Here is a 15,248-nt window from a genome sequence, read left to right as displayed (position 1 = left end):
GATGGGATCGATGAGGTTTAAAATAATGTAAAAGAAGTGGAGACACACCCAGAATTCTTGCATGGGACACCTCTATGGAACTACTATTTCACAATTGTGTTACACCTCTTTGTAGCTATCAAAATTCATGCTTAAATTCTCTATAGCTATTTTACAATTGTGTCACACCTCTTTGTGTGTTACTTATTACTGTTAGGCCTCGTGATGATATTGGGCCTAATAATATACTGGTGCAGAAAACAGTGTCAGGCCCAAAACAGTGATACTGCATTACAATTTCTCCGTAGATAACAAACTAGTCCGACCTACCGGATACGAGAGCAACTTCTCGTTGAATTCCACCCGACCAAAAACGAATCATGGAAGCAAAGGTAGCAGCATTAAAGGTGGAGTTAACGGCATTGCAAGCATCGTTAGTTGAGAACCAAGAACCAAAATATGTAAAACATTGCACGTTCCGCTATTAAAGGTGTGCAAAACACGGTGAAGAAAAGTCAGAGTTATCTTGTAGCGATATTTAAGAAGACGGTAGGGAAGATTAACGGGTGATAATTGTAAAAACTGACTACTGCAATTATAATATTTTGGGCACTTTTTCATTATACTTCTATTGGTGGAGATCTTACTTTAAAACTGCACTTTTTACTTTCTTGTTAAAAATAGAATATAATCAAGTCTTTATATAGACCCAAGAGACTTCTGCTATACTACGAATTTAAAGCAAATTGATACTATTAATAGGCCACTGTCTCGTGATCTTTCAACTACAAGAGACTCTTTGTTTTTCCACTAACCTATTAATAAAAACCCACTTAACATAACATTAAAGTTTATTCAACAAAACTCCCCTGTAAACTTAAATGTGTCTTCTATCCATCATGCCTATCAATTTCTTGCCTCTGTCGAAAATTTCTTTCGATGATCGTTTTGTGAAAATATCAGCTGCTTGATCCTTGCTTGCTACATGCCTCAATTTAACACTTCCTTCCTTCACATGTTCTCGAATGAACTAAAAGCGAACGTCGATGTAAACTTCTTCTTCGAGCACACCATTTAGAAATGCTGACTTAACATCCATTTTAAATATCGGCCATTTGAATTGAGCAGTTTGTGAGATAAGTAATCGAATTATCTCCATTCTTGCAACAAGAGCAAATACTTCGTCATAATCGATTCCTGCTTTCTGCTTGTATCCATTCGCAACAAGCCGCTTTATACCGTTCTATTTCTCCTTGAGCATTCATCTTTTCTTGCATATCCACTTCACACCAATGGGTTGACTTCCTTTTGATAATTCTGCTAGTTCCCACGTGTTGTTGCGTTCGATGGCCTTAATTTCTTCGTTCATGGCAGTTTTCCATTTTTTGTCTCACAGCGCCTCTTCAAGGCTAATGTTTTCAATATTTGTCAAAAGACATACAAGATGCGCCTCTTTTCTTGTATCATACAAATCTTGCAGACTTCGCATTCTGGATTGTAGAGGTTCATCTTCATTTTTCAGAATCTTCAAGGTCAGCTAAAGTGCTTGTCGGTACAGCGACTAATGTTTCTCCAACTTCGACGATAACTTCTGTCGAAATGTTCCAGCCCCACTTGCTCGTTTTGTTTACTCAAACGTCTCTACTCACTATCACCTTCTTGCTTATGGGATCAAACAGCTTGTACCCTTTTGTCTTCTCATCGTACCCAATGAATATGTACTTCTGACTTTTGTCTTCAAGCTTTGTTCTTTGTTCATCCAGTTCGTGTGCATAAGCCACACTACCAAATACTTTGAGATGAGAAAATGTTGGCTTATATTCGCTCCATGCTTCTTGTGATGTTTGATCTTCTAACTTTGAATGTGGACATCGATTCTGAACATAAATGGCACATTGTACAGCTTCTGCCCAGAATTCCTTCGACATGTTCTTGCTCTTAAGCATTTATCGAACCATGTTGAGAACTGTTCTATTCTTCCTTTCAGCTACACCGTTTTGTTAGGTGAATATGGTGCAGTTAGAAATCTCTTTATGCCCTGCTCTTCACAATACTTCATAAAGGCTGTCGAAGTATACTCACCACCTCTGTCAGATCGAATGACTTTGATGTGTCTGTCAATTTCCTTCTCCACCATTACTTTGAAATTTTTGAACACCTCGAATGCTTTAGATTTTTCTTTCAAGAAGTAAACTCAGGTCTTTCGTGAGAAATCATCGATAAAGGAAATGAAATACCATTTGCCACTGAAAGATTCCGGAGTGATTGGCCCACATATATCGGTATGAATCAGTTCGAGAATATGTTTAGCTTGATATTCTGTCTTCTTTTGAAATGAGGTTCTTGTTTGTTTGCTAAGCACACACTCTTCACAAAACTTTCCTTCATAGTCCATGTCTGGTAGCCCGTGCACGATGTTCCTTTTCGCTAACCTTCTCAGACCAGCATAATGTAGATGACCAAAACGTAGATGCCACTGCGATGCTTTGTCTTCCAAATTGACTTGAAAACATTTTCCACGAACGTTTCTCAAGTTTAATTTGTACATTCGATTTCCCCCCTTTCCGACTTGAGCAATCAGATGCCCTAGCTTGTCCTTCAAGTGTAATATCCGATCTTTCATGAATATCGAATAACCTTTTTCTGTGAGTTGCCTCAAACTCAAAATATTGGTCTTGAGATCTGGTACATAATAAACATCTTGGATTGACCCAGTCAAGTCACCCTTCTGCAAGTAACAAATCGCACCTTTGCCTTCGACCTTCACTTTCGATGCATCTCCGAAAGACACATGACCATTTTCAATTTTTTCATTTCTTTGAACAGGTGTTTGTGACCACACATATGATTGCTTTCCCGTGAGTCAAGGTACCACAAACTGTCGTTATTGGTGTTGATTTCATTTTGAGCCATCAAGAGAAAACCTTCATTCGCTTCAACTTACAAAGCTAGATTAGTTGTTTCTTCTAACTTCTTTTTGACTCGAAAATCTTTTGCAAGATGTCCCATTTTATCACAGTTATAGAATTTGTAGGAGTTGTAATCCTTCACGTAATGACCATACTTCCCACACTTGTAGCATTCGAAGTTGGCGTAGTTCGAACGACCACCTCTTTGACCTCATCCTCTACCATGCCAATTTTGCTGGATCGACTGTCCTCTCTCGAAGTTGCTGCCTCGACCACTTCAACCATTGTCACGACTTCCACGACCACTTCCTCTTCCTAGAAAGTTTTGATAAAAGAGTACCTTTTCGTCTTTGGTGGACTCCTTGGTCTGTACTACTTCGTCGTGTATCTCCTCCTTCTTTTTGATTTTACGTTGTTCGTGTGCCTCTAGAGAACCAGCTAGCTCTTTGAATGTGAGCGTTGCAAGCTCCCTCGACTCTTCTATCTCGCACACAACATTCTCAAAGTTATCAGTTAGAGATATCATAATCTTTTCGACCATACGAGCATCATTCATCATTTCTCCATTTCGATTGAGTTTATTCACCACTGTTTGCAAATCCGTGATGTATTCTGATACAGTTTCCGACTCCTTCATCTTCATTCTCTCCAATTCTTCTCTAAGAGTTTGAAGAGGAACTTGATTGACTCGGTCAACTCCTTTGTATACTTTTTCTAATGTGTCCCATGCTTGTTTCGAAGTCGTTGCACCTGCAATGTTTTCAAAGCCTGATTCATCAACAACTCAGAACAAGATGTACATCACCGTCTTATCCTTCAAACGCGTCTCTTTCAACGTCTTAGTTTGAGTCGCTGTATATCCCATGGTATTATCTGGTTTTGTGAAACCAGTTTCGGCTGTCTCCCACGAATCTAGAGATCCAAGAAGAGCTTTCATTTGGATACTCCAGTTTTCGTAATTTGCCTTCGTTAATCGTGGTAGCGGCATTTGACTCGTCGTATTCGCCATTAGCTCTGATGCCAATTTGTAAAAACTAACTACTGCAATTATAATATTTTGGAAACTTTTTTACTATACTTCCACTGGTGGAGATCTTACTTTAAAACTTCATTTTTACTTTCTTGTTGAAAATGAGAATACAATCAAGTCTTTATATAGACCCAAGAGACTTCTTCTATACTAGGAATTTAAAGCAAATTGATACTATTAGTAGGTCACTATCTCTTGATCTTTCAACTAAAAGAGACTCTTTGTTTTTCACTAACTTATTGATAAAAACCCACTTAGCATAACATTAAACTTTATTCAACAACAATTGTAGGGGAGAAAAAAATATCTGAAAATCCTAAAATGTATTTTGGAGATGCATCTCCAAACGCACTCCAGATTAAATTTTAAGGTGTTTTGGAAATGCATCTTTGAAAATACCCTGTTTACACTTGAACGTTAAATTTAAACATTTTGTGATATTTTCCAGAGATGCATTTCTGAAAATATTCAGCTTATACCAAGGTGAATGATAATGCTAAGCCGAATGAGGAGAATGATGATGCTAAAACGATTGTTGTCGAGATGGATGTTAGGCAACAATTTACAAATGATCAAGTTTTCAATGCTCGTCAACATATGCTTGACTGGGTCCAAGTGGAAGCTAGCAAACTCGGGTTTGGCGTTGTGATTGGAAGGTCCGACAATGACACTAGTAGAAGGAAAGCATTTGTAACGATGAGATACAAGAGAGGTGGAAAATATGTTCCAAAAATTCGGAAGTTAAAACATGATGACACTGGATCGATAAAATGTGAGTGTGTTTAAATTACGCGGATCATGTAGGGTGGATGATACGTGGAGGTTTAGTGTCATTTGTGGTAAATATAATCATGTGTTGGACATCAAGCTACAAGGTCATCCAATTATAGGTCGAGTTAAGCCGGAGGAGAAAGAAATTATTTCGGAAATATCGATGATCAAAGTTGCGCCGAGAAACATACTTGTAACTTGAAACGAAAAATACCACAAAATATTTCAAATACTAAGCATGTATACAATGAACGTTATAAACATAACATTTTGAGCAGAAGTCCGAGATCCAAAATGCAACAACTTTTGAAACTTTTGGATGATAACCATTATATTTCAAGGTACAAAGTGTGTGATGATAAGGTCAGTGTCTGTGACATTTTTTGGACTCAAACAAGAAAGTATCAAGTTATTCAACACATTTCCAACCATCCTTATAATTGACTCAACGTACAAGACCAACAAGTAGAGGCTTCGCCTTCTAGAAATTGTTGGTGTCACTTCTATAGAGAAGACATTTTCGGTTGGATTTGCATTTCTCGAATGTGAGAAAGAAGACAATGTTACATGGGCGTTGGATATATGCAAGAGTTTGTTGAAGGATCCACAAAATATGCCTAGTGTCATTGCTCCAAATCTTCTATAAATAGGGTCTCCAAACCATTTCTTCAACATCACACACCAAAAATCAGAGATGACCCAAACAATTCCCCACCTTACTTTTTTTTACTTCAATGGTGCAAAATCGCCACTTCAATTTTGGTTCTCTGAGGACACGCCTCTCGCCTAGCTGATTACCATTACTCAATTCTCTCCTAAAATATATAGAAAATTGGATGGTAATCAAGCTAGAGTATCATTCACCATCACTTGAAACTGAAGGAAACGTACAGTTCACCCAGTTTGCACTTAAGATGGATGACAATTTAAAGGTTATGTGGAACACTTTTTGCCGATACTCTACTAAGGATACGATTAAAGTGGATACGAAGATTCAGAGATCAGGAGAAGATATTATCAAAATGTTACAATGTCCTGTAGCGGTGAAATTTGGTGAGACTAAGGTCATGGGAAAGACTTAGCTCCTTTGTTTTAAAAAGAGTCGCCACCGCACTTTATTGTTTCCAAAAAAGGAATGGGAGAAAGAGCGAATAAAACCCACAGAAGTTTTTAAAATCAAAACTAATAAACTTATCAGAGATTTGGGTAAGGGGGTTTGTTATACAAGGGGAAGGTTTTAAGCACCCCTCATATCCATGATACTCCATGAGAGCCTCTTTGAAAATGTTATTGTTTTTGTGTACATCTATTTGAAAAACATATGTGAATTTGTTTAAAAAGAGTGTGGGGATGGGAAAAGAAGTTTTATAAAGTGAGCTCGATAAGACATCGCATCTTAGGCCTACATACCCCTTTTAAAGAAAAGGGAAGTCAAAGCTTTTGTAGTTCCTCTTAAAAGGAAAATAAAAGAGCCAAAGTGGCCAAAATCTTTTTGGGTGTTGAGCTTTAACAATATTCAACAAGTTTTTTTTTAAAAAGGGACTAAGTTTTAACAATACAAGGTCAATGGACTAAGAGTAGTTTCACCGGGAATAATTTTTATCTTGGTACCAAGGTTTTAAAATAAAGGGGTGGTTGAGCTTTAACAATACAAAACCAATAAAAAGGGACCAAGATTTAACAATACAAGGTCAATGGACTAAGAGTAGTTTCATCGGGAATAATTCTCCTCTCAGTGCCAAGGTTTTAAATTAAAAGGTTGGTTGAGCTTTAACAATACAAAACCAAGGGTGGGTTTAAAAAGGTTGAGCTTTAACAATACAAAACCATTTTTAAATTTGAAAAGGTTATGCTTTAACAATACAAAACCATAAAGATAGGTGAAAAGCTTTAACAATACTTTAACACAAAATAAAAGATATTTGGAAAAGAGTTGGAGTACCTTGACAATTTTAGTCAATACCATTCTCATTCCTTTGGATTTTCAACAAACAACTTAAGCAATCAATCAATGGATACCTCAAGTGTGTGTGTGTGTGTGTGTGTGTGTGTGTGTGTGTGTGTGTGTATGTGTATGTGTGTGTGTGTATGATAACATGTGTCACAAAAGACAAAAAAGTAAGTATGCTAATCATCAATGATAATGGGTATTTGTACCTTTGGAGGGATTCATATATGAATGAATTATGGATGATGAATATGAAACTAATGCATGTGGGTTAGATAAATAAAATATATACAAATGATAATACAATTAATAATAAGTACAAAACACAAGGATGGAAATCAACAAGTATATGTACAATTACAAAGGATAATGATCAAGTCACATTTTCATTTAACATGGATAACAAAGAACAACATATTTTTAAATTAGGGTTTTGAAATTAACACCTAATAATTTTTTTAGTGATTAAATACCAAATTCTAAAAGAGAATTGGTCTAAGGATACATGAGAAAGTCAAGTACATGTTATCCTAACCCTAAACATATATTTACAAAAATATAAAAAGTTAATTTGAAGAAAATATTCAAAAAGGAATGATTTTTATTGATTTCTTAACACTTAAAATACATGTTTTTGATTAATTTTCAAATGATGAAATAATAAATATTTTTGAGTTTTTTAATCATGATAATAAAATAGGCAATATAAATAAACCACACAAAAAATAACAAGTTAAAAAAGTTGATTTTCCTATTTTTAATGATTTTTCAAACTTTGATAAAAATTGAAATGAACAAGTGTTAAAAAAAATAATGTTTTGGTCTTGGTGAGGCTTGAACTCAAGCCCTCACATTTGTAACACAAAACGTTAGCCACTGGGTCAAGCGCCAGTGCTTGATCATAAGGCTCATTCATAAATAAATAAATAAGTAAAACTCAATTGGAAATGGAAAATGCAAATTAATTCACAAAAAGTCTGGTGCGAGGGGGATTCGAACCTCATACCTTTGGGACATGCTTCACAAACACACACAACCAACTGGGTTATAACGATGTAGTCGTTAGTAAAACAACTACCATTAAACTTAAAATAAAACAAGTTACTAAAATTCAAATTTCCCACTTCTTATTCTTCATCTTGCAACGCAGACAACAACAATGGTATGAATTTGAACTCCTCTCAAACTCAATTAATTTTAACAAAATAAGGCATTAACATGATCAGCATGAATATATAAACTCAACCATATAAATTTCAAGAGTTAATTCAAATCAAAGCTCGTGAATTTCTGGAAAATTACTAAGAACCCTAATTTTTCAAAATCAAATTAAATGGTCTACAATTTGAATAAATCAGTGAAACCAAAGGGCTTTTGATCCTTGGACAATTCTAAACACAATGGTATTGAGTTTTAATAAAAATGATACCTCTATGAGTGAGTTTGAGTTCAGAAATATTGCCTCTGAAATTGGGGGTCGAATCCTTGCTTAGAGGTGTTGCAGATATGCTGTGAGGATCAAGATAGCTCCACTAACTTCCAATGAAGCTAATTGAATGCTTAGATTGACTTGAAGATGCCCATAACTTCAAACCCGATACCTCCTTCTTATTGAGCAAGCAACAATGGAAAATGATGAAGATGATGTTACAGATGCTATCTAATGACTTGGATAGCTTCTATAACTAATATATGAGGTGTTTGAGTGTTTGGTTTGGTTTGAAATGATTTGTATGGCTCAACTCAACTTCAAATGCAAGTGGTGTATGTAAAAATGTAAGTTGGTGATTTTGGTGCTACAGGTCTTAAGTGATGGTTTGGATAGCTTCAAATTTATGTATATAAGCTATCTGAAGTGGTAGTTTGGTAGGTTTGTGTTTAGTTTGTGCTTTGGAAGGTTTAGGCCTTTATGACATGTAAATGAAAGTGAAAATGGTGATTTTTGGTTAGAGGGGTTTTGGGAGGTTGTGGAAGTGGTAGACAGCTTCTACATGATGTTTGGAAGTTGTTAGAAAGGTTGGTTTTCACCCAGAACTTCTCTAACTAAAATTTGCTATGAAAATGCAAATGACCCAAAAAATGGATTTTTGGAATGAAGAGTGACTTTGAGATTTATTGTGTGTTTGATAATGGAATCAAGGCCCTCTATTTATAAGCCAAGATTAGGGTTTGTGGAGGGAAAAATCGCAGAATTTTGAGTTCCCATGTGATAGTTGTACCACATTGCTTATCTCTGAAGTTATGTGAAAGTTATAGTTTCAATGGAAGGTACAAGGCTTCAAGCATGCTTGTGTGACTTTTTTCTAAACTTTAGATCTTTTCTTGTGGTGTTTAACTTGCTTTTGCTGCAGAAGAAACATGTTTAGAGGCTCAATGCAAGAGTGGTTAGATTAAAGCCTCTTTACAAGAATGGAAGTGTGATCTTTATGCTTGAAATGGAATAATTCATTATGTAATGGCTTAAGCATGTGGATCATAGCTCAAAAGAGTGTGTAAATCTATGATTATGGACTCTTAAACAAGTTAGGGGGATTTTACTTTGGAGATTCATTCATATTTTGAACAAATTCAAATTTTGTTCTTCATGTTCTTTTTCATTTTCAAGTGCCATGGAGCCATATTGACAAAATCATATCTCTTAGCTCAAGCCATGTAATTTCATGCTATTGGTCTCTTTGGAAAGCCCTTTCTACATTCTTTAATTCACTTGTTAAAATTTTTCTCAAACTCTTTTGGGATCATGGAGAAAAATGGCCACAAAGTTAGGAAAAATTCAAGTTAAAACATTTAAAATCTTCATAATTCTATATCTCTCAAAATAATCACTTTTGATGAAACCATGAGGAGAGACAAAGTAGTTTATTTGATTAAGATTTACAACTTTCATGTTGGGAGATTTTTGAGTGTGTAGGTGAAATTTGAAGTTCCCAAAATGAGGTCAAAATCACTTAAAATCCCTAATTTTGACTTTTGTTGACTTTTTGATTCTTGATGAATTTTCTTGATTTCTCTTGGTCAAATGTATTCTATAATCATATGATGATGATTTGAATCCCTGAAAGTTCATGGTTGACCATTTTTCTCAAAAGTCAAAGGTTGACCCACACAGTTGATTTTTTCCAAATGAACTGCAGTTTTGTGGATTCCATATGAATCAAGGCCTCCTCTTTAAATGAATGATGTGAATGGATTATAATATTAATTCGGGTTCCCTTGAATCATGGTTTGAGTCTTGGAGGCATGTCCTGATTAAAAGTCAACCCTGTAGTGGAATTAGGTCAAAACCATAATTTGGGGCCTCAGGTGATCTTTAAGGTGATTGATCTTGAATTAGGCCATCTTTGGACTTGGATATTGATGAGAGAATCCTTTGAATCACATGAGAAGGTTGAACTTCCTTGTGGACCTCAAAACTCTAATTTGCTCAGTCTCCTCTTTGATCAGTCTCTTGTCTTGGGACACAAGTAACTAGCAACATTTTTTGTATTTTTGGTTAGCAAATGATATGCATGATGATAATGATGATCCTAATATTTGTAAATATGGTGGGATCTCAGTGGTCTAAAATTGGGGTATAACATGTCCCCAGTTACCTGTTTATAGCAATACACTATTAGAAATACACGTATTTCCTGCGGAATTACCTGCGGAATTTTGCTAAATTTCCGCAGAAAAAGTTTTTCCTGCGGATTTTCCTGCGGTTTTGTGTCCCCAGCTAAAACCTTCGTGGGTAATATTATTCGCAGGTAATTCCGCAGCTAATTCCGCAGGTAAATCCGTAGGAAATAATGCGCAGATAAATCCACAGGTAAATCCGCAGCTAATTCCGCAGGTAAATCCGCAGAAAATTTCTTTTTCAAATTATTTTTTATTTTAATAAACTTTTGAACCATGATATATATATTTAAATAACTATAATATAAAATAAAATTATCTCAAATAACTTTGAACCCATTGTTTAATATCAGAGATGAGATGGATGTGGTAGAATTCTATTGATGCATAACACTTAATACTATTCTCTATATATTATTAACAAATCATAATAATAAAGTATCAAATTTCATATTAATAACAAAGATGAATGTGCATGTGCTGGAATTCCAGTCTGATGCAAAGTATTGAGTAATGACTTGATGCATAATAGTAATAGTATGCATTCTTTAATAACAAACTGGAAAATATAAATGTATTACAACCATTAATTTTTTTTCGAAAAAGACATGAAAATTTAGTAGCCATTAATCTTCATCGTCACCATCGTCATTGGAATCATCTTCATCTTCATTTTCTTGCATCATTGGCAAACTAACCTCTTCACCATCAACTTCATCATCTTCATTTTCCTGCAACACTTCTTGTTCCTGATTCGAAAGTATATTAGTTGCAACGTGATTGTGGCCACCCTCCTTGTAAGACATCAATTCCTATAACCTGCCACTACCACTCCTCCTAGTCTTCCCTAAAATGTTTTGAAGGGCTGCAAACCCTTCTTGAGAGTTTCCCGTTCCTTTGAGCATGACCCACACTCATTTTTTAAATTTCATACATGATTAGCGTCATACTACATATCTAGGCTTCTAGGTATTAAAGGTCATTAATTAACAACTCCCAATTTATCATCGTTATTGCAAAGCCTATATTGTAGAAAAAGGACTATAAGTCATCATCACAAACCTTGGCTTCTTCCATTTCAATACTGGCATTGTCAAGCCCATCCAACATAGAGGAATCTTTGCTAACAAGGGAAACCTGAGATAAAATTTCAGTTAAACTAAACCCAAAACAGGGAAAAGATCAAATATCTTATTCAGAAAAGAAAACAAACTAGGATTGGAGTTAGCTGCCCTTCAAGATCAAGAAGACCTTTGGCAAACGCAGCCGCAGACATCTGACAACATATATCAAGGCATTGTCAAGAAGACCTTTCAGAAGATGTTCTTTGAGGCAGATTGTGCAAGTAGCAAAAAAGTCTAGGTATCGAACAAATAATTATATAACAAGTGGATAAACTAAAAATAAACAATTTAGGCCTTATTTTGATATTGGGAAAGTTAGAGAAATTTAGCCCATACCTGCACACGACCCTCGTCAGAGCTATAAATCTTAAGATCATGACGATGTGTACTATGGAGGCGAAGCAGGCCAGTACATTCTCCTGCAAAACTTTCAGGTTAGTGGACAATAATCAAATCATTTATAAGTATTATATATGTAGAACACGGCATGTAACTCAGCACCTCTAACTCTGAGCTTAGTTTTACTAACCACTAACATAATTAACTCAGTTCAGAAAAAGAAAAACTAACAGCTTTTTTTCTAACTTCTAACAGAATTTCTAGTAACTAACCATTAACTTCTAATAGAATACTAGTGTATTGCACATGTATAATTTTATGTTAGTATGAGTCTAGATGAATTCCTATAGTAAAAAGCAAAGTTAAAAACTTGTTTGAAAGGAGATTCCATTTGTATATGATATTATAAATAAATTATTGTTGCAATATAACAGAATTTTAAAGGAAAAATTGAAAACATACACGGGCTAATGGGTTACTCCAAATTGAAAATATTGTGGAGAAATACAATGAAAGAACTCACAGTAATGCAATATTTAGTACATTTGAACAAGTTATATCACTAATAGATACTTATCAAAAACGTGTCCTCGGAAAGGCTAATAAATAATAATATCAAGTAGTTTTTGAATATAACATAGATATGTTCAGTATTTGTTTAATGCACCACCTCCGTTAGTTATCAACCTTAAGCCTTCAATATGGAGTTTTCCATGGTGACCACTAACAATTATTGTTGAACTCGCACTTAGTTCCTATAAGAAAACAACATTTTCATTATATTTGAAGAAGCTTTAAAAGCAACTGAAATTAAAAAATAAAAGAAAATAAGCGTCAAACTATTACCTCTGGAATATCCCATACATTCTTTCTACCACTTAGAGGCCGCACCTTAGGTATTCGAGTTTCTCGAGCTTTCAAATATTTCATCTGCTCTTTCACATCTACATCTTGCAGCACTTAACTCCGTCATCAGTGTTCATAAAGACTCCGTCCTGGTAAAGCGTCAAAATAACACACCTCCATTACATGATGGTTTCACATTCCATGACAGAAGATTAACATTCAAGCCCTAACTCAGAAACTACCATTAACAATGTACACTAATATTTGAGTTCAGAGCTGACCCAAGAGTGAGTGAGGCTAATAAAACAAGTTATGGGTGAGTGTATCTTTTTGACAGCATTTGTGTCAATTTTGTTTTATAACTCAGAACTGTTTTCATGCTTATTATAGAAACATACTGTTTTGTTACTTTTATGAATACCCAACCTTCTCAAGGGTATAACTATTCTTCACCCAATGACAGATACAAAACAATAATATAAAGAATATGATTACATAACACCGGATGACTCCTCCAATTTCAACGACCAAATTGGATATTTACTATTAATCCACAGTTGATTACAGCGGAGAATCAACGAACTACAGTGATGAAATGTTGAGAGCAGAAGAAGAAGACTGACAAATTCGGTTGGGACATTTCATCGAACACCTTGCGAGCAAGGACAAATTCTGCATTTTTCTTCATTTCTACAGGTAAGCTCTCATCCAATTTAGATTTATGATGTTGTATACTCACTTTAATGTTATTCAAACCAAAAACTGCAACGAAATCGAATCACAATCAAACTGTAGTAGAATCCGTAATTGAGTCGAAACCGTAAAAATGCAAGAATTCAAAACGCAACAAATTCTGAACAGAAAATAAACCAAATTCTAAACTGAAAAAAAGATTTGAATTAGAAACAAACCTGTACCCAAAAACTTGGCTCAAATGCAAAATCTATATTGTGAAAAAGCTCTGCTCGAATCCAAACTCTGCACTGAGTCGAAACCTCTAAACTAGAACCAAAACAAAACTGAGTAACAACTCGATTCTGAACAGAAAACCTTTGCGAACACCAAACAAAACCGTAAACTCTTTATCTGAAAAATAGATGAAGAGTTTGAGCGTATTGTTGTAGTTACGCGAGGAAGATGAGAGAAAAAATAGCTTTTAGGGCTCCCTGGAGTTTTTGGGAAAAGCCCTTAGCGTTATTGTTTGTCTCTTTTCCACTTCGTTTCCTTGATTTTTTTTTTTTGTTTTAATTTAAATTTAAATTAAGAAGCCATATTTTAAAAGAGAAATTAATAAATGATAGATAATCTTTAATATATTAAAACAGAATACATGTTTAGGCGCAAACTTTAGACCAAAATTCCGCCTAAACACGTGCATCGCACGGGGTAAAGTACTAGTTTTTGTTTTAGAGAAATATCAATTGAAGGTATTGTTTTAGTGGTAGAAAATTGTTTTAAATTGAAATATATTATTAAAATTATATTAAATAATATAATATTCTAATATACTATTAATTCATGTTAATATATATATATATATATATATATATATATATATATATATATATATATATATATATATATATATATATATATATATATATATATATATATAGTTGCCAGGATGCATCTGCGAAAGTTGGGGACATAAATGAAATTTTGTAATAGATTTATAAATTTTTTAAAAATTGGTTATTATAAAAAAATTTACAATACCCATTCTCAAAATTTTTAATACCTTTTATTAATTTTATTTTTCAAATTTTTTATATCTTTTATTTCATTAAAAAATTAAGATGGAAATTTAAAAATAGCACAATTCACATTAAAACACTAATTAATATAATAATATTAAATATTTAACATTAAATATAAGAGGATAAAGGTAGTGCACTGACAATATAAAAAAGTTTTACACGCAATAAAAACAAATCGTTTTGCCATGTCATATAACTTTTTTAAAAATTGCAGTCTGATTTATCCTGATTCACGGTTGTGATTGGTTGACAGTGTAAAACTTTTTTACACTGTCAGTGCATTACCCATTTTCTCTAAATATAATGATTAAACCATTAAATATAATAATTAATTATTTCAAAAATTAGACAAAAATTACTATTATTTTAAGAAAATAGTTAAATTTGCAGCAAAATCCGCAGGAAACTTTCCTGCGGAATTACCTGCGGATTCTGTATAATAGTTTGATTTAATAAAATAGATATCCGTAGCAAAATTCGCAGGAAACATTCCTGCGAATTTACCTGCGGATTCTGCCTTATAGTTTCATTTTCTTTTTGAAATATAAAAGCCGCAGGAAAATCCGCAGGTATTAGTGCGGAATTTTCTGCTAATTCTAGATCCGCAGCTAAATTTATTTTGTTTAGAAAGGTTCCAGGAAAATCCGCAGAAATACCTGCGGAATATTTTCCGCAGGAAATTCCGCAGGTAATACGTGTATTTCTAGTAGTGATATGTCCACCGTAAGAACTGCACAATTATCATCGGATCCCACACGTCACAACCGGCCGTCTTCCTCCGACAGTTCATGCAACAGCTCCACTGTGGCCAACACAGCGCCTCCCGACGTTGTCTCTTCTCCAAATCTCGTTGCGTACAGTTACTATTTTTTTTGCTTTGTCGTATGCTTGTTGTTGTGAAATGTGTTTATGCTTTTATTAGATTTTTTT

The 15,248-nt window shown here is 34.3% G+C and overlaps 1 protein-coding gene across 5 annotated transcripts; it reads right to left on the bottom strand.

Moving 5' to 3' along the window:
* Positions 1 to 10,683: 10,683 nt before the first annotated feature.
* LOC131644590 (inositol hexakisphosphate and diphosphoinositol-pentakisphosphate kinase VIP1-like) lies at positions 10,684 to 13,771 on the bottom strand. Of its 5 annotated transcripts, none has more exons than XM_058915138.1 (8): positions 13,473 to 13,771; positions 13,057 to 13,323; positions 12,562 to 12,710; positions 12,386 to 12,470; positions 11,713 to 11,795; positions 11,466 to 11,528; positions 11,315 to 11,389; positions 10,684 to 11,001 (listed from the first exon to the last, which is right to left on the bottom strand). In XM_058915138.1, exons 3-8 carry the CDS (start codon positions 12,643 to 12,645, stop codon positions 10,879 to 10,881), a joined length of 513 nt encoding a protein of 170 aa, XP_058771121.1. In that variant the 5' UTR covers positions 12,646 to 12,710; positions 13,057 to 13,323; positions 13,473 to 13,771; the 3' UTR covers positions 10,684 to 10,878. The 5 variants fall into 5 exon arrangements, with proteins under 5 accessions (XP_058771121.1, XP_058771122.1, XP_058771120.1 ...); XM_058915139.1 differs by having other exon boundaries at positions 13,106 to 13,323; XM_058915137.1 differs by having other exon boundaries at positions 13,185 to 13,323.
* Positions 13,772 to 15,248: the final 1,477 nt, after the last annotated feature.

This window comes from Vicia villosa, linkage group LG1 (assembly GCF_029867415.1).
Source record: "Vicia villosa cultivar HV-30 ecotype Madison, WI linkage group LG1, Vvil1.0, whole genome shotgun sequence".
Classification (NCBI taxonomy): Eukaryota; Viridiplantae; Streptophyta; class Magnoliopsida; order Fabales; family Fabaceae; genus Vicia; species Vicia villosa.
This window is presented reverse-complemented; position numbering and strand designations above follow the sequence as displayed.

Excerpts from the sequence above, each read along its gene's own strand:
- LOC131644590 (XM_058915138.1), bottom strand. The coding sequence starts at position 12,645 with ATGAAATATTTGAAAGCTCGAGAAACTCGAATACCTAAGGTGCGGCCT. Across the intron at positions 11,529-11,712 it reads CTGACGAGGGTCGTGTGCAG|ATGTCTGCGGCTGCGTTTGC; the intron begins GTATGGGCTAAA and ends ATATGTTGTCAG. Across the intron at positions 11,390-11,465 it reads GGCAGCTAACTCCAATCCTA|GTTTCCCTTGTTAGCAAAGA; the intron begins GTTTGTTTTCTT and ends ATTTTATCTCAG.